This window comes from Mytilus edulis, chromosome 12 (genome assembly GCF_963676685.1).
Source record: "Mytilus edulis chromosome 12, xbMytEdul2.2, whole genome shotgun sequence".
NCBI lineage: Eukaryota > Metazoa > Mollusca > Bivalvia > Mytilida > Mytilidae > Mytilus > Mytilus edulis.
In genome coordinates, this window is record NC_092355.1 from 70,463,431 (window position 1) to 70,482,954 (window position 19,524).

The 19,524-nt window shown below is 34.1% G+C and overlaps 1 protein-coding gene across 2 annotated transcripts; it reads left to right on the forward strand.

The window, feature by feature from the left end:
- Window positions 1-11,048: 11,048 nt before the first annotated feature.
- LOC139499029 (uncharacterized) lies at window positions 11,049-19,225 on the forward strand. 2 transcript variants are annotated; one of them, XM_071287694.1, is made up of 5 exons: window positions 11,049-11,285; window positions 13,102-13,174; window positions 13,965-14,108; window positions 15,746-16,000; window positions 19,086-19,225. In XM_071287694.1, the coding sequence occupies exons 2-5, from the start codon at window positions 13,141-13,143 to the stop codon at window positions 19,112-19,114; spliced, it is 462 nt and encodes a 153-aa protein (XP_071143795.1). In that variant the 5' UTR covers window positions 11,049-11,285; window positions 13,102-13,140; the 3' UTR covers window positions 19,115-19,225. The 2 variants fall into 2 exon arrangements, with proteins under 2 accessions (XP_071143795.1, XP_071143796.1); XM_071287695.1 differs by lacking the exon at window positions 11,049-11,285 and adding an exon at window positions 11,314-11,400.
- The last annotated feature ends 299 nt before the right edge of the window (window positions 19,226-19,524 follow it).

Sequence of the window (19,524 nt, forward strand, 5' to 3'; positions counted from 1 at the left end):
GTCTTTCGTTTTTCTATGCATGGTTTGGTTTTAACGTTGTCACGGAGAGCAAGTACTTCATAAATGTTTGGCATTATATTTGGAAATAAAATATAGCTTTTGTAATGCCTCGGCCAATACAACTTATGGAATGGGTTATACAATTATATACTTATAGAAAGACCGCCTCAGTGGTCCTGTGTTAGCGTGTTCATATCGAGTGCAAGAGGTATAAATGAGTTCGAACCTCTGCCGGGTCAATCCAGGGACTTTAAAATTGGTACTTGCAGTATCTCCGCTAAACACGCGGCATAAAGAGTAAGAACACGTACAGATCGGTCGGCTAGGAGTCTGAATAATGTGTCCAGATAAGGTGACACGTCTTCCTGTGGATCGTTATCTTGTGAAATAGTACATTACAAATCCAGCTCATCGTCTTGTGTTTGTACATGTACCAGCTGATAAAGTAGTCAAAAATGTTGTGGGATATTATTGGTGTAAGCACCTCTATCAAGATACTTAAATCATATATCCTAATGCTCTCAAACCTACTAGTTTGCATAAAGTAAACATCGTGGAGGAATAACTCACATTTATAGTGGCCCTTACCAGCATTTTCACCAAAGAACAAATCTGTACCAGGATTGTGACAGACCTTTTGTGTTTGCGCATCGATATCAACTCACTTATATTCACAGGACCAGAATATTTCAAATGTTTCACCTATACTGAGATTTCTAATATATTTACTTTGCGCATTGCGGAAGCATGTGTTTTTCTTCATGATCGACAGTCATGTTGTCACTGTATGCAATTTATTAGGAAGTATAGAGGTCAATATAAAGAACAAAGTGAAAGACAATATAAAAATATCATGATTAAGAATATAAAAAAGTTTAGGAAAAATGTAAGAAATGAAATGAAAACAATGAAAACCACTAACCCAAAAGAGTACTGGAACATTCTAAATAAAGGCTCAAAGAAAAAACAACCTTATATTTCAATTGAAAAACTCTATGATTTTTTCGAAGATGTAAATAAAGGAGGTAAAGAAGAAGACAAGGAACTCAACTCAGAGGGTATGGAAAATAATGTCCAAAATAATATGTTTTAAAGGTGATAACGAAGAAATGGCAGAAACACGGGAAGACCGTCAAATGCAACTGAATTACTTCAGTGAATATTGTGATACATGGAAACTAAAAGTGAATGCCTCTAGTCTAAAACTACGAATTAAACGACAGATAATATAATTTAAACACATGTATTAGTAAGTGATTTATAAATTTGATTAATTTAGTGTCGTTTGGCATATGTACTGACGGACTTTAAAAACGCAACACATATTTTATTTTTTTCACCAAATCACGACTTATATTCATTTCATTGCTTATCATGCTTCCCATACTCCTTTTTTCATAGAAACATCAATACCTGAATTTCCTCAGACAATCAAACATGGCGGAATTTTGACGTCGCATGAATTTCTTGACGCGAAATTAAAAGCGCATACATGATTTTTTGAAGAATTTTTTTCTTAGTTGAACATTTCCTTGAATCCATCGCCAAGTTTTAATCTACGGAAGCCCTGGAGTGCCATGCAAAAAACAAAAAAAATTACAACTTGTGCGCACAAGTAAAATAATTGAATCAGAGCAAGTGTTATTATAATAGACTAGTAATTGATCCAGCAACTTATTTCACTAAAATGATTATTTGTTTTTCTGCATTAATAAAACGACACTTCAATAATTTGCTATTTTCCGCCTTTTCATGAAGATGAAAATTGATTAATCGGGGCGGATCAAGCCATTTTAAAAGGGGGTTCCTAACCCAGGACAAAAAGGGGGGTGTTCCAACTATATTTCCCCATTCAAAAGTATTGATCGTCCCAAAAAAGGGGTTCCAATCCCTGGAACCATCCCTGGATCCACCACTGTCAAATAACCGGGACCGGCCTAGTATTCCGACATATCAGTCTATGATATAATTCCTCAATACTGCATGCTTTGCGGAGGACCGCAACATTTTTGGTTTCACCATGTCGGGATGTTGCTAGGACACACACCCGCAGCATGCCGGGCAGTCTCAAACACTACAAAAGACTTTATATACAAAAAAAAATATACTACTACTAGGTTCAGGAAAAGTTTGGATTGTAATTTAATAACTCCGCCCAGTACACAGGAACTATAATAGCCGGTGATGTTGGCAACTTAACTTCTATCTTAATTTTTGACATGCTTTTTTAAAAGGTAAGCTAATAAGGAAACTTCTTGATTAAAAAAATATATAGTGGAGTGATGTCATTGTGGCAAACAATGTGAATGACAATTTTGTTTGTGAACACTGATTTGATCTTACCGTAGGAAAGAAATGTATAACTAATCATCGATCTATACGTGATGATAAAATGAGATGGTGTTTTTATTTATAATATTGAATTTTAAATTTGAACTTTGGTGGATAGTTGTTTCATTGGCCATCACACCACATCTGCTTATTTTCATATCGTATGGTTAACATAGAAATATGACTAATCTGACAGATGATCCCTTGATTATACAGGGTGTTCAAGCAGCTGAATGTATACATACGAAGCCTCGAAGGGTAAAAAGGGAAAATTTTGCCTATACATGCACCAACTTGACCAAGCAAAATTTCCCATTCATTTTCTTATGCCAGTCCATATATCTAGCTCCTCTTACTTTGCATAACTTTCATAATTGATACTTATCCGTATTGTACTTGAAATATTTGCCAGTGATCATTCAGTATGCACAAGTTAAATTTTCATTATGTGCAATATATGAAAAAAAAACGTAATTTCTGGGACTTTTATTTGTATGACTATGGGGTATATCGGTTTTCGTAATTGTTGAAGTCCGTACAGGGACATAATTGTTATCTTCTATGTAAATTGGTCTCTGGTGAAGAGTTGCCTCATAAACAATGATACCCCATCCTCCTATTTTTTATACCCCACACTACGAAATTGCGCAGGGTATAATATTTTTGACCCGTCCGTCCGTCCGTCCGTCCATCCGTCAGTCTGTCAGTCCTGTTTCTTGTCATCACAACTCCTCTCAAACCTTTTTAGATAATAAGGACATACTATGTATATATATGTGCATATCGACAGGAAATTACGATCCCTTTTCTTTCTTGGAATTTGTGAACCATTTCAGTATTTTTTTATTTTTCGTGTGGCCGTCCGTCTGTTATTCAGCATTGAGGGGGTCAGTATTCGTACGAGAACACATATGAAACTTTGCTTTCGACAATTTTGAATAAAAGCTTAACTATTCACATTTATTTGGGGGCTCAATTAAGCAGAGGAAGTTCCTTTTGTATTGTGAATCCTTTAAGACATCGGAAATTTGTTACCGGCTGAATCAGCTGTTGGATCGGTTTTTTTAACGTCTCCCGATCGTACGTACGAGAACATTATGGCCAATGCCTTAGTAGGTAAACACTCCCATTCGTTGTAGCAGGGGCTTTCTATACTAAGTATATACTAGACTAGATATAGGGAGATGTGGTGTGAGTGCAAATGAGACAACTCTCCTTCCAAATAACAATTTATAAAGGTAAACCTTTATAGGTCAATGTACGGCGTTCAACACGGAGACTTGACTCACACCGAACAAAAAGCTATAAAGGGCCCTAAAATTACAAGTGTAAAACCATTCAAACGGGAAAACCAACGGTCTAATCTATATATAAAAAAGTATAGAAAGTTCCTGGTTGAAGTTATATACATGTCTGTTTAGCTTTCAACAATATTGAAATTCAAGGTCCTCGATAAAAAAATATCTTGCATTCTATAATCTTGCTTTATATATTTTTTTGAACTTACCAGTTTCTAAAAAAAGATATCTTCAAATAAAGATAATATTTGTTTGCATGAACATTGCTCCCAGGATCCAGCAAGACTGATCTTTCTTAAAGTAAGGAAATCAAAGGAAAATGGGTCATATTTAGCACTATCATTTGAGAAAAAAAACCTCGGTCACAATGTATTTAAAGTTAACAATAATAGGTCAAAGTACGGCCTTCAAGACGGAGCCTTGGCTCATTCCGATCAGCAATATCAGCTTGTTTTTGCATAAAAGTTGCTTCCAGGTTCAAGCAATACTGGTGTTTCTTAAAGTAAGGAAATCGAAGGGAAACGGGTAATTTTTAGCCAATGACTGAGAGAGAAAAAAATCCCCCTAACTTGGTGGCCTCAATCGGCGGCCTCCCAAACCCCCGCCTCCTTTGAATTCGAACCATAGTTACGGCCCTGAATTTTTAACTCCTTAAATGGATTGTGGCAATATTGCATATACATGTAGCATGTTGTTCTTAAGTTTCAGTACTTTACACATAGTTTCCGGTTGTAAGACTAGAATATGATACTGGCTTCTCTTGAAATTCAGACTTCTGTCAGTACTTGGTCAATAGGTTTCCAAGTAAAGTTGAACATTCCAAGATCACTCCTTCCATTTGCATGTACATAAATATCAGAATAATTCTGTCAGAAACTCAACAATTATTGACATTCAAAAGCATATAGATTTAGACTAGTTCATAATGGGGAATGTGTCCATGGGACACAGATGATCAGCCGCTTGTATATAAAGAATGAAAAGAGTGACACCACCCAAATTTGTACTTGATCTGAGTGTTGTTGTAGTAAGCATTGCATATAAGTTTCAGAACATTTGGATGAAGCAAACTTGTGTTAAAGAACGGAACAAAAATTCATCATTTTTTTAATTTGTAAAGGGGCATAACTCTAGATAAGTTAAAGCCACCCCATCAAAAATTCAAACTTCATGTGTTTTTGTTGGTAATAAGCATATATATGCATTAATTGTGTATAAGTTTTATAACATTGGTAGAGGCAAACTGAAGTTAGAGAACAGAAACCAAATTTGGGACGTACATGCAAGTTTGATAAGACTGACAACGCAAGGGTAAAACTAAATGCCCCTGCCGCTATGGTGTAAAAATAATGAAGAATTTGTGGTGATCAATAATGAGCAAACAAAATATAATTACATGCACAACCAGTGTAAATAGAAATTTTGTTTCTATAGGTTGAATAAAGACTTCTTGCTGTTCGGCTGCCTTCAATTTTGAAATGCAGCTCAGTCCTCATGAAAAAATTATGCTGAGGCTTCTTGTACCCTGTTTGGAATATAGGATACACAAATTTTGTATTTATTAAAAAATACTATTCACAAAACAGTAATGATTTTTTTCAACTCAAAATACAGTACCTGGCAAAAAGTATTTGTCACCTGCATTTTTTTGCTATATATTTCATATAAAAACACATTTCTTCAAAAAAAAAAAATTGAGGGCATTTATAGTTGGATTTTTATCTACGAGGCCTTAAAAGAAGTAGAATGGTCTAAATTAACATGTATTTATTTGATAATGGGTTCGTTTTCATGTGTTTTTGTATTCCCTTGAGAACACATAAAATATTTTCTATTGGTACCAGGTTGCTTAAAACTGGGAACAGTATATCTAACTAATATATATGTTTCTGCTTAAAATCAATCCAAAATATTTAAAAAAAAAAAAAATGTAGTTTTATATACACTATACACGAACAGCTAAAAATCTCAATTGACAAATACTTATGGCCACACTCTGTACATGTTTAACCCTGATACTACTATCATTACTAGACCTTATGAAATTTTTGTGTACCTAACAGATTTTTTTTTTTTGGGGGGGGGGGGGGTTAATGGTAAACAATTTGTGGTTGATCAAGACGAATTGTTCAATAAAAGGTATTGCCTCCTACTGTAGGGTTGATCATTTATAAATTAGGCCAATTATATCATATTCTCAAGAAAACAAACAAGTCAATCAAACCCCTTGATGACCTTAATTGAGAGGGTGAACATGGATAAGGAGACAGGGGGTTGGGGGATCAGAGAAAAAGGGGTATCTTGGTAATATATTTTGTCATTTTTATTTTGTCTTGGAGCAAGGAGATGGAAGTATAAAAGTAAGAGGAGAGTATTTTAGGATAAAAGGGAAGGGAAATATAATTGGGACTAGGGAGTAGAAACTGTCCCGAGGGAAGTTATAGGGTACCCCATATACATATGACCCGAACTTGGCTACGAAATTAGATATTACAAATGATGACTAAAAAAAGACTATTCATTGACACTAACGGTAGCGTAAATATGACAGTTGTGGTGCTTCATAGTAGATGTCATCCCCTCCTCTTCGGCCGTTTGCACACGGATATTTTTCAAAACTGGCCAGACATGTTTACAAGTTGTCTTTAAAGGGTTAAATAAACACATAAAATAAGATACCAGCTATAACGATTAAACATGGAACAGAAATTGAGCCCTTGCAAGGTTTCAGCCGCAGTGATTTTCAACAGTAGCGGGTATTTTGAGACAACCCCCAAGTTTGTATTTTTCATGATACTGATAACATTTGGCTGCCTTATATATCGAAATCTATGTTTTCTTATGTAATAACTCTACATTCATCGTTGTATATTCGCCACAATGTTTGTTATGTATGAGTGGCCGTTCATGTCAAAATAACGATACTTCCATCATGATAGTTTTCTATCGTAATGGTTTTAACAAGTATCATGATGCTTTCAAACAGTATCACGATACTACTAAAAAGCATCATGATACTTACTCAAAGCATCACGATGCAATTAAAATGACAATAGCATCGCGATGAAAGTAAAAAGAATCATGATGGAAGTTAAAAGCATCACGATGGAAGTTAAAAGCATCGCGATGGAAGTTAAAAGCATCGCGATGGAAGTTAAAAACATCATGATGGAAATTAAAAGCATCGCGATGGAAGTCAAACGCACCATGATGGCAGTTATTAGTATTATGATACAAGGCAAAATCGCTATGGCGCAATGCTCTTCGAAACTAAACCAATGAGAGGAGTTCTTACAATTTACGAGCTAAATGTCTAGAAACGAGATTTTGAACAAGATGGCCGTTTCAGCAACAAACAAAGAGCGGTTTCTGACAGAAGTCCAACATAAAATAGACTACTGTGTTCGTCTTCTATCTTCAGATAGCGTAGATGCAGAAGTAACATCCAATGTATTAGCCAGGTAAACATTTATATCTAAAAATCAGGAAGAAGCACCTTGTTCTAACCATTGTTTATCGAAATTTTTTGTCATTATAATTCTAGTTTTGTTTATTATGTCAAATATTGTTTAAACTCATAGAATAAAGTTTAAAAAAAGACTGAAAAATCACTTTTTTTTCAATTTTGTGCTTATTTTTCTCGTCTGCTCAGATCAGTTTGTAATCCCATGTACTCATTTTCAGATTACAAGATAATCTTTTTTTTAATTGGTGATTAAAGGTTTAAGTACGGAGCCCCGCTAGGGACATGCAAAGAAAAAAAAATATTGTGCGCACAAAATAATATATTGTGCGCACAACTTAATTATATTGTGTGCACAAAATAATATATTGTGCGCACAAAATAATATATTGTGCGCACAACTTAAATATATTGTGCGCACAAAATAATATGATGTGCGCACAAAATAATATATTGTGCGCACAACTTAATTATATTGTGTGCACAAAATAATATATTGTGCGCACAACTTAAATATATTGTGCGCACACAATAATATATTGTGCGCACAAAATAATATATTGTGCGCACAATTTAAATATATTGTGCGCACAACTTAAACATATTGTGCGCACAATATGATGTGGTGTGCGTCCAAAATTAGGAAAACAGTTTTCACTTGACTCATTTTATTGATCATTCAACAAGGTTAAATGTTCGTGTTTTAACGAAATCTCAGATACCAAATGCAATAGTTCTTCTATATTTGGTTGTATGAAACGATTTTAATGTCTAAATGTCAACTTGAAAGGTGTCATCTGACCTTGACCTCATTTTCAGGGTTAAGTGGTCCGGCAAAGTAGTTTTTTTTGTTTTTGGTGTATTTCTCGGATACTATAAGCATTTAGCTGGATATATTTGGTGTACGGAATGCTTGTATGGTGTAATATTAATCTGACCTTGATTTTATATTCATGGTTCGTGTTATTTGATTCTTGTTTGGTCTGTTTTTCAGATACTATAAGGAATAAGTGAACTTTATTTGTTTTATGGAATGATTGTTATGTATATATATTTGTCTGACCTTGACTTTATTTTCATGGTTTATTGGTCAATTTTAAATATCTCAGAATTGGTCTATTTTTTAGATTCGATAATAAAGGTATAGTTTAACTGTATTTAACGTAAAAAATAATTATAAGGCGCGCATGTTTTATAAGGTTTGTTTCTCAGATACATTTGGTTCTTCAATACAACAAGAAAATCTCGCACCCAAAGGCGCGCTTCAGCTGGCCCATAAAAAAATATGTACTAGTTCAGCGATGAGGGCCCTCATGGGGTTTTTGATTATGTGATTACTTGGCCGTTTTTTTAATGATTATTTGATTATTAAGCCAAATATTTCATGATTATTTGATTACCTAGGACTGTATTTTTAGTTTATGATTATTTGATTACTAAAGATAAGCAAATATTTAATGATTATGTGATTATATTGGCAAAAAAATGGTGATTATGTGATTACTAGGACCCCCCCCCATGAGGGGCCTCAGCGATAATAGACATCATACTAAACTTCTTCAGTGTTTCTCGTTTCTCGTTTTTTATATAGATTAGGCCGTTAGTTTTTCGGTTTGAATGGTTTTACACAAGTAATTTTGGGGACTCTTTATAGCTTGCTGTTTGTTGTGAGCCTAAGCTACGTGTTAAAGACCGTACCTTGACCTATAATGGTTTACTTTTATAAATTGTGACTTGGATGGAGAATTGTCTCATTGACACTCATACCACATATTCCTTTATCTATCCAAAATATATTAAAGAAACTAAAATTAAAATTCATAGAAGACCAACACAAGGCCAGAGGCTCCTGACCTTGGACAGACACAAAAATGTGGCGGACTTATACATGTTTTGTGAGATCTCAACCCTCCTTTTGTACCTATAGCCAATGCAGATAAAAACAAAAATCAGCAATACCGACAGTAAAACTCAGTTTAAAAGAAGTCCATGTCCGATGTCAGAATAGGTAACAAATTAAACTTAACAAAATGACAATGATACATAAATTAACAAAGGACTACTAGCAGTTACTGACATGATAGCTCTACACCTCAATTAAACTGATTGAAAGATTATGACTGTCTTAATTATTTGAATATCAAGCACAATCCCTCCCGTTAGGGGTTGCATATCATACCATCATAAAATATATGAGAAGAGTATAACCCGTATTTGTATGAGCTATGGGGTATATGTATTATGTTGCCTCATTGGTACTCGCATCGATCGCGATCAATCGGACCACAAGTTTTTGAATAAATGATGCCCCAAAACGGACCATATTTGGAAAAATTGAATCATAATTGTTTCGTTTGTTTTCAAATATATACCACTGAGGAATATTTTTTCATTGACTATTCCTAAATTGCTTCGTAACATTTCAGTTTCATAATGAATACGAACAATATTCTGTAAAATTGTATAATGAAATTGATCAAAAATAGATACTATCAGTGACCTCTTGCACTCTCTTCTTTTAATCAGAATAAATCTATAACTTGGCCTAAAACATTTGTACACAACTTTAAAAAAAAAATCTAAATCATAATTAGCATACTGTTCTACATAGGAAACTAGCTGCATCGGGTGGTTATTCAGTGGTAGTCTTTTATTGGTGCATCGTCAATCAAAGTCGTGAATTGAGGAACATGTCAGTCTTGTGTCAATTAAAACAAAATCTTGAGATTTTCAGGAATAAAGTATAATGCATAAGTGCAAATAGTAGTTGTATATTTGGTACAAAAAAAGCTACATAGGTTAGATATTGTCCTCGCTCTATTGCCGAGTCTGTTTCAAACCGTTCCAATAAACTCTGATATTAAGTGGAGGCTTCCGACGTAGCTGTTGGTAAACCAAGTTTCAGACGAAATAAACGTAATTTATTCAGTATTCATGTCAGGAGTCGATACGAATTCACTGATGATTTTTTTGCAAGAGTATTTCCATGTATCTAGCCCCATTTCAAAAGAAAACCTTATGCATTTCTCCATTCTGTCACTTTAAAAAGGAGACATTGAAGCCCCGTACCATGTGTAAGGTCAAAGAATTTAACGCACTCTATATTATGTTGTGCGCACAATATGTTTAAGTTGTGCGCACAATATATTTAAGTTGTGCGCACAATATATTTAAGTTGTGCGCACAATATATTTAAGTTGTGCGCACAATATATTTAAGTTGTGCGCACAATATATTATTTTGTGCGCACAACTTATTTAAGTTGTGCGCACAATATATTTTTTTTTCTTTGCATGTCCCTAGCGGGGCTCCGTATTTAAGTGCCTCTCAGTCGTGTCAAAGATAAGATTAAGGAGTAGGTTTATGCAGACTAAAACACAAGTACTTGTGTAACTAATACAAATATTACATAAACATAATTCAATCACAACTAAGGGGGAGATGAATATTTTTGTTCCATTGACATATAAATATCTTCCTATACTATAGTTATATTACATCCTCGAAATTGCACCCCATTCATATATTTGAAATTCTGTTTATTCTTTTTTATAAGAGCCCCTTTCCCGTAAAGTCATTGATATAGTTATCATCTAGCTACTTTATTAGAACCAATTGACATCAGAGGATATTAATTCATACCTGGCAGGATAATAATGATTTTTGCCCCCTTTTTTGTCTACCTATACATCTGTAATATTTTTGAATTAAACGACAGAGGCTGCTATTAACACGTGTTTGTAAGTGTAGATGAAAATAACTTAAACAAATTACGTGGATACAAAATTCCGAAGATCATTGGAAAGTACTTTTTAGGTATGTACAGATTTATTTTCTTATCAATTTTAAGTCTTTTTGACCATAATGGCCGCAAGTAATGCACTATCATCGGCAATTATAAGCCTCCGTTTGTAACCTTTACGTCTCAACACTGCTAGGACTCCTTGATGCACCAAGGACGTGCATGTATAATATGCCACTAAGGACTTGAAGGAGCGCTGTTATATATTTACATTAATTTCATATTACGGTAGAGAATCTCAGATTGATATTTATTTGTCACAAGTCATAGTTTATCATCGGGATTATGGACAATTTAAAGTGAATTATTGATTCAAAGTTCTTACACTAAACTTCACACTCTATTGAATAAGATTATTTGCCTAATCTCAATAGACTGAAATATTTGTAATGTAAGTATCCAGATTTTTTTTTATAAATTCCAATGTACATTAAAGTCCAAGTGTGATTTATAAACAAATTGAATTATTTGTCATGGTAGTTCCCATTACTTAAATGTTTTGAAAGGTAAGGCACTATTTTTTCTAATATGTATAATTATTATGACCATTATAATTTCTCGTTAGAAAATTAACAAGACGAAACTGCTAGCGTGTTTAACACCGCCACGTTCTGTATGTACATGTATGTGGCTATCCAAAAGTCAGACGCTTGTAATCAGTTCAGTGGTTGTCTTTAGTTGCTGTGTTACATATTGTGTTTCGTTCTTTTGTTTTGTACATAAACTAGGCCTTTGAAATATTTTACATTTGTCTTTTATAACTAACTATGCAGTATGGGTTCTGCTCTTTGTTGAAGGCCGTACGGTGACCTATAGTTGTTAATTTCTGTGTCATTTTGCCATTTGGGAGACAAAAAGGCCAACCAGCTAATTCAATAGACATGTACTAGATCATCTAAAATAGGCGATGCTACGCACTGAAATTAAGTGGAGGTGGGGGTGGGGGCTCCTGTTCTTATGTTCTATTAAATCGAACTTTCTTGAAAAATTACACGGGTGCTAGATGTATCCAGCAAATACAAACCCCAGCAAATGCAAAGATATTAGTAGTTGAGAAAATTTTGTAAGAGTTATACTTACATGTATGTGTAAGACAAAGTTTTTATTTGTTTTGGAATATAAGTTTTTAATCATTGCTACATGTACCTCAAATTCCTGTCAAACAATAAGTGCGCTACCTTTTTAGGAGGGGGAAGAGGGGCTATGGTGATTTTTAAAAGTTGTTATCCCTGCCGTGTCTTGCCTTTTTATTTTTTTTTTATTCTATTCAGTCCTGCCTTATTATTATTAGTTTATTCTGACTTTTATTTTTTAAATAAAAATAAAAAATCATCGATCCTGCCTTTTATTTTACACAAAACTCCTGTCCTGCCTTTTCCAGATTTTATCCTAGTTCTCCCTCCAATAAAAAAAATAAGGGTAGCTCCCTAAGACGACCCATGCTATGGGGATTCAGAGTTCTGTTTAGTTATGCGGAATGGGCAAATACACATATATATCGTTTCGTGGAGTATATCAATTATCACGTAAGATCATTTCGGAAAGTACAATGCATGTTCCTGCATCAACTTCCTTTTTGAAGGAATAATGCACGTTCGACCTTGTGCATTAGCCTGTGATCCTGTCTTACTACTGGCCGAAATAGTATTTTGACGCAAAGTAGGCGTTGAGTCAGGGTGCCAAGCTTGTTGGTACATCAACGTCTGTTCGGAAATTATCATGCATGTTCCTGTAGTAACATTCGGAAAGTATTCCCCTATGATAAAGAATACTTTTGTAACATATGTAATTTCTACTTGTGACCAACATATCCGAGTCGTTTTTGTCATCTAACCGTTTTTCCGTTCTGTTTACAAAACCTGTAATATATTTTTCTCCCGAATATACATAAAATCATCGCCATTGGCAAGAAAGATAAAAAATATCAATTAAAGTTAATAAATATATTGGCACTTGATTAAAGTATTAGACTTGATTCATGTATACCAATTACATTGTACTGTCATAACCGGCAAAAATGGACACAAAGGGAAAAACCTCAGGCACAACTTTAAATTAAAAAAAAACTTAATACAATGTACAGAATGTGTTCCAGAGACAATGTGGAAAACTTTACATTACGACAAAGTCATTGAAATACATGTACAAATATTATATAATAATTTAAGTGTAAATAAAAAGACTATGAAACTTATTTTTTTTATTAGTTTAAAGAAGAGAAATAAATCGGATATAAAAAAAGAAAGATGGCGGATGATATGAGTAAAGAGGAAATGGAAGGTATGTCTTACAGTACTTAATATAGCTATGATCAGGTTCTCCATAATTCTAATGGAGGAAAAAGATATTTACAAGAACTACTATGCTCACAGAAGGCTCAGCTTGGTCGTCTGTGCCTAATTGTTCCACTCTGCCACTTCTTACTTAGGCAGCAACCATTTGATTTTCTGGGGGGGGGGGGGGGGGGGGGGGGGGGGCAATGGTTTTTTTTTTGGAAAAAAAGTTTGTTTCCAGTTTAATAATTTGTTTTGAATTCTGAAAAAAATTAATTGTTTGTTACACCATCAGCTGCCACTATATGTAATGCTAAAATTGAAAGAAAAAAATTGTTTTCGACTTTTTGCGAAAAAAATTGTTTGTTTTTCGCCGCAGGCGAAAAAAAAAGTTTGTACAGAAAAAAAAACCATAGCCCCCCCCCCCCCCCCCCCCCCCCCAGAACATCAAATGGTTGCTGCCTTATAGAAGCCTCTAAGGTTAAAAAAGTATATCCGTCAAATTGTTCACCTGGGCCACTTCTTACTCACTGAAGCCACTAAGTTGATCTCTGCCAAAATCTTCACCTAGGCATCTTCTTATTAACAGAAGCAGCTCATGTCATCTCCGGCAAATTGTTGAAAATATTTTGTCCGGCATTTTTATAGTTGTAATCTCTGTGCTGTCATCCTGCCGTATTTTTACCAATTGTCTCACCACAATCACTTGCCTTAGAAAAATGTTAGTCCCTGACCAATAAATCAAATTGATAGCTCCCTAATTCTTTGTTGAATCTAACTGTGTTATATTCTTTCAGAAATTCGTAAAACTTTCAATCTCCTCGACAGAAATCACGATGGACGACTATCAAAAACGGAAATCATTAAAGGCATACACTTGTTAAAAGTCAATCCAACCGAAGTCGAGGCGGAAGATATAATGAGCGAGTTGGATCTTGATGGTAAGTTTTTTCAGACTAGACATCATTATCATAAACATCCCACACTACATTGTAACCTTTAACGGAGAAGACGTGATTAAAGGGCGACAACTCTTCGAATTGATAATGCGTTTGTAAGAGTTTCACAAAAAGAACCTTTGAGCATTCGTATGCAACGCATTTGAATACTTTTGTGTACAGATCTTACGTGATTTCAATGTTAAAATGTTACTGCTAACCGTATCAAAAAAGATTTAGTAATCATATTTTTTATTTGATTAATTTTCTACCATTAATGTGTTTTTGTTCAAAATTACGTTTCTATGAGAATCTTCACCAACAATTCGTTTCATTGAGCTTAAAGTAAAACATAATGTAACTTTTATATATCTGATTGAATATGATATTCCATGACTTCGTGCTACGTTTTCTTTTACGATTAAAACTTACAGAAGAATTGTATCATTGCTTGTTTGGGTTAAAAATTGTATAATTTATTTTTTACATATGCATATAATATATTATAGTCTTTGATAAAAGTTCCATATCCAAATTCAACTGGTTCTCGTCTGACTACTGTTTTCTATTACCGAAGCGTTAAATCATGACAAGCGAATTTCTGTTCACACCAAAATTATTCTGTAGAACTGGTTTTCACAAAATGAAATCATCTGCGAGAGGAATAAATAATTACATTAGATGTATGCTTCATCATGATACTTTATTCTGATTGGCTAACTGCACATCATGTGTTATTCCTTGATCAATTGCATTACTTAATAATTACATTAGATGAATGTTTCATTATAATACGTTATTCTGATTGGCTAACTAGCAATCTCATGATATTCCTTAATCAATTGCATTACACAATGCAACTTTTCATTCATGATGACACGAGGTCCCAAAATAAAGTGCACAGGTAAATTTAAATAAAAACTTGATAAAAGGCGTGTTTTCATTATCCTATAAGTAAAAATGTAATTATAAGTATTGAATGCTTTTTTTTGTAACTTTATAGGGTTGTAAAAGCGTTGACCGTGCGCACATTTTTAGTATGAAGCGCTTCCGCGCTTCATACAAAATGTACTTCGGTCAACGCTTTTACACCCCAATAAATTTACAAAAAAGAGCATTCAATTCTTAAATAATTACATTAGATGTATGTTTCATTATAATATTTTATTCTGATAGACTGACTGCACATGATCACGTGTTATTCCGTAAGCAGTTGCATTGCTCAATACAACTTTTCATTCATGATAACACGTGCTCCAACAATAAAGTGCACAGGTGAATTAAATAAAACCACAATTATAAAATTCGTGTTTTCATGCTCATAGCTAAAAAATGTAATTATAAGTATTGAATGCTTCTTTTTGTAACTTCATAGGGTTGTAAAAGCGTTGACCGTGCGCATATTTTTAAAATGAAGCGCGGAAGCGCTTCATACAAAATGTACTTCGGTCATCGGTTTTACACCCCAATGAAGTTACAAAAAGAAGCATTCAATTCTTAAATAAATAAATATGACATTTTTTCTATCAAAAACAAATGAACCCTATTAGAATGCATCACATGTTGTTATTCTGTACTTTCAGATATCGTTTTTAACTTTGTATATATATATGTATCACATTTAAACTATTTTCAAATAGGAGACGGACTGGTTTCTTGGGAGGAGTATCTAAAAGCCTTATCAGTTCAAATCAAGAAACAAACATACGAAGAACAATTATTCACACAAGCTTTTAAAAAGTTTGATAAAGACAATAGTGGATTTATAGACAAAGAAGAACTTAAAGCTGTCTTGAAACAGAAAGGAGCCAAATGGACTGATGAAGATTTGGCATACTTAGACGACCTCTTTCTTGAAGCGGATGAAGACGGAAATGGACGCGTTGAATATAAAGGTATTACTACTTTCTGTGTGCATTTCATCTTCGCTAGCAAAGAGTTACGATCCACTCCAGTGGAGGGGAGTGGGTCGTAACCATTGGCTAGCGGAAATGTGTGCAGTTTAGCATATTTCCAAAAATATAAACTCGGGTTTCATTTTCGGCAACCTCTGTTTTATTTAATGTGTGTCATCTGCACCCAGGTAACATAATTCGAGTTAAGAGAGGCACCAAAATAGACTCAACCTCTGATGCCAGATAATACGAAGTTTAACAAACGCCTCACTGTCGGACGGCCATTTTACAAATTGATTTTCTTTGAAACAAAAATACATCGTTACTGTCAAGTAGCGTGTAATCTTAAAGAGGTAGAAAAAGTGTAAGCGAGGACAACACTCCTAAAAATTTGTTTTATTTTATCGCTTTGTTTAAATATATTCTATATATATATGCTTTAAAGTGACATCGAAAACGTGATCCCTAGTGGTCATTGAAGAGATCTGTTGTCCTCTATTCTTTTTGATTTCATGATATCAAAATTGTGTTGGTGCTTTGTAAAGCTTTGGACGTCCACTTTCGAGATCTCTGAAACAGGCTTAACGTACAAAATGTATCTAGCCTTCAACAGTAATATGAGATTAAAGGGAAATATAAAGCGGATTTAAAAATTACCTAAAGATATTAAATTTTCATGAAAATGCACAAGTTTCATCTACATTATGGATGAGATTGTGTGATATAATTCAGGAAGGCTTTGTTTTGATATATGCATTAGCAAAAAATCATTAAAATTTAACTGAAAATTCCAACTAATGATACTATTGTTAGTAGCAAAATAAATGCACAGTGAGGGTCAAATCTATATAGGGTCTCATTTCACTAGTGTCAAACCGCTGAAATATTAAATATCTCTGTAGCTATCGAAGTTTTATAAATAAACTCATCATAGATACCAGGACTTTTAGTACATTGTACAGTGGCGGATGCAGGAATTTTCGAAAGGGGGGGTGCTAGCCCAGGGCAAAGGGGGGGGGGGTGCAGGGGGGGGGTGCAAACATATGTCCCGATTCAAATGCATTGATCGGCCAAAATAAAGGGGGGTGCGGACCCCCGGAACCCCCCCTCTGGATCCGCCACTGTTGTATATACAGCAGACGCGCGTTTCGTCTAGAAAAGACTCATCAGTGACGCTCGAATAAAAACTCATCAGTGACGCTCGAATAAAAAAAAGTTAATTTTGTTTGTTGTTTGATTAGATGTCCCGTGTATGTACTTTTAGATTTTTTGTTTTGCAAATCTGAAAAGCCAACTTAAAAAGTGTTTGTTCTAAATTACAGGTTTACAGTAATCATTTGCCTTTTTTTATTTGAAAAAAAAAATAAAAATCACAGATAATACATAATATGTCATTATAATTATCATAGCGCGTGGAACGTGAGTTTACGTTGATGATAATCGTATTCGGAAGTTATATCAGTTACATCAGTAGAACCTTGCTTCAAACAATTTTACTTGGTTATTTGATCGATATAAATGTCCAGCGACAAATATTACATTCATAGACAACATTATATGCATATATACATTGTATCTGTTAATGTATTAAACCGATATGTTTATGATTTAACCTCATAGTGCTGCGTGTTGGGCGGTGAAAATCATATATTGTAAGTCTTTCAATTGACCCGGTTGGAGATCAAATCTTCTTCTTTGACAACTAGACTATTATCGGTTTATGTTTGACTGGGCTTTATTATATTACACACCAATTACATACGAGGAGATTTATAACTATTTAAATAGTTACCACTTAGCTAATACATTGTATGTAAGAACAAACAAAAATCAATTTCACTTATGTACATTTTAGTTGTTAAAAAACACTCTCACAAAACTATGACAAATAAGACTGTGATATATTGACTTGTTATATCAATAACAAGAGATCGGGGATATACATCAATAAGACAGCAACCAAACGACACAAATAAACAAGAGATCAGGGATATACATCAATAAGACAGCAACCAAACGATACAAATAAACAAGAAATCGAGACATGTAAAAAAAAGTGGTGAGCAACACTTAATTCTGTAATAAAAAAGATTATATACGATAAAAACAATTTTGAATTGAAACAAGTACATGAACATGTGATGGTTGAAGGTTGTCATTTTTTGTCCGATTCTTGTTTTATCAAACGCCTGCATCATCACACAGCCTGCTCTTTCTTACTTTATATATTTAAGAAGACCGTCGACTATGTACATGTATCTATATGGACTCGGTGGTGTGCTCACTTAACATTTTAAAGGTCGGGAGGTCGATCCTCGGGTAGTTCAAACCATAGACTTATAATTCGATATTTTCTGCTTCTGTCCTTAAAAGAGGGACGAAAGATACCAAAAGGGACAGTCAAACTCATAAATCTAAAACAAACTGAAAACGCCATGGCTAAAAATGAAAAAGACAAAAAAACAACAGCACACATGACACAACATAGAAAACTAAAGAATAAACAACACGAACCCCAACAAAAAACTAGGGGTGATCTCAGGTGCCCCGGAAGGGTAAGCAGATCCTGCTCCACATGTGGTACCCGTCGTGTTGCTTATGTGATAACCAATCCGGTAAATAGTCTAATTCGGTAGGTCACATTCATGAAAGGGAAGGGGATTGTAGTTACGACGAAAGGAACATATCCGATATCGTTTGTGAAACGGTTATTCAATAACGGTCAACCAACTCGTGATGGCGTCCGTAAAATTTACGAAGGGATGATTTCAACTTCACCATTTGGAACTCTCGGTTTAATACGCAACGTTAAGGATTACGAACTGATTTAATCGTTAACAGACTAATGCTCATACATTTTCCTAGGCAGGGTGGCATGTCTTCTGATAGACTGTTATTTTGTGGTGTGAAATAGCATGTTAAAATGCGACTCGGTGCGTCGGTCTAGTTAAAAATAATGTGCATATTCGTGTTTCATATACATGTTACATTGTAATATTTGTCGTGTGATGTTGAATATCAAAGTGAACTGACTAAGCTTAAGTGTGTAAGAACTTTCTTTTTATTTTGTTTTTTTATTTTTCAGAATTTGTGAAAACTTTCTGTGACCAGTGATTTACTTTCTGAGGAACATTGTACTTTTATAAAGCAGGAACATTATTGGTACGGCTAGAAGCACATATTACTATTTGTTTTATAATGTGTAATAAATACATTAAACATTTATGTATGAATGTAGTGAATTTCATTGTTAGCACCGTTTATGTTATAAACATACAACATCAATATTACCTGTATTTATTTCATTATTTAGCATGGAACATTTTAAATAATCTAATCAACTTTCATATAGAATGTCCACTTAACAATAAAAAAGGTAAAATATTGAACATCAAAATCCGAGATTGCACGTTAAAGGGTGAGAAATTCCTGCTCCACTATTTTATCATTCATGTTATACAAATACGTTAATGTAAACAATAATTAGATTTAGATGTTTTAACAGATAGATTTTTATCATGCAA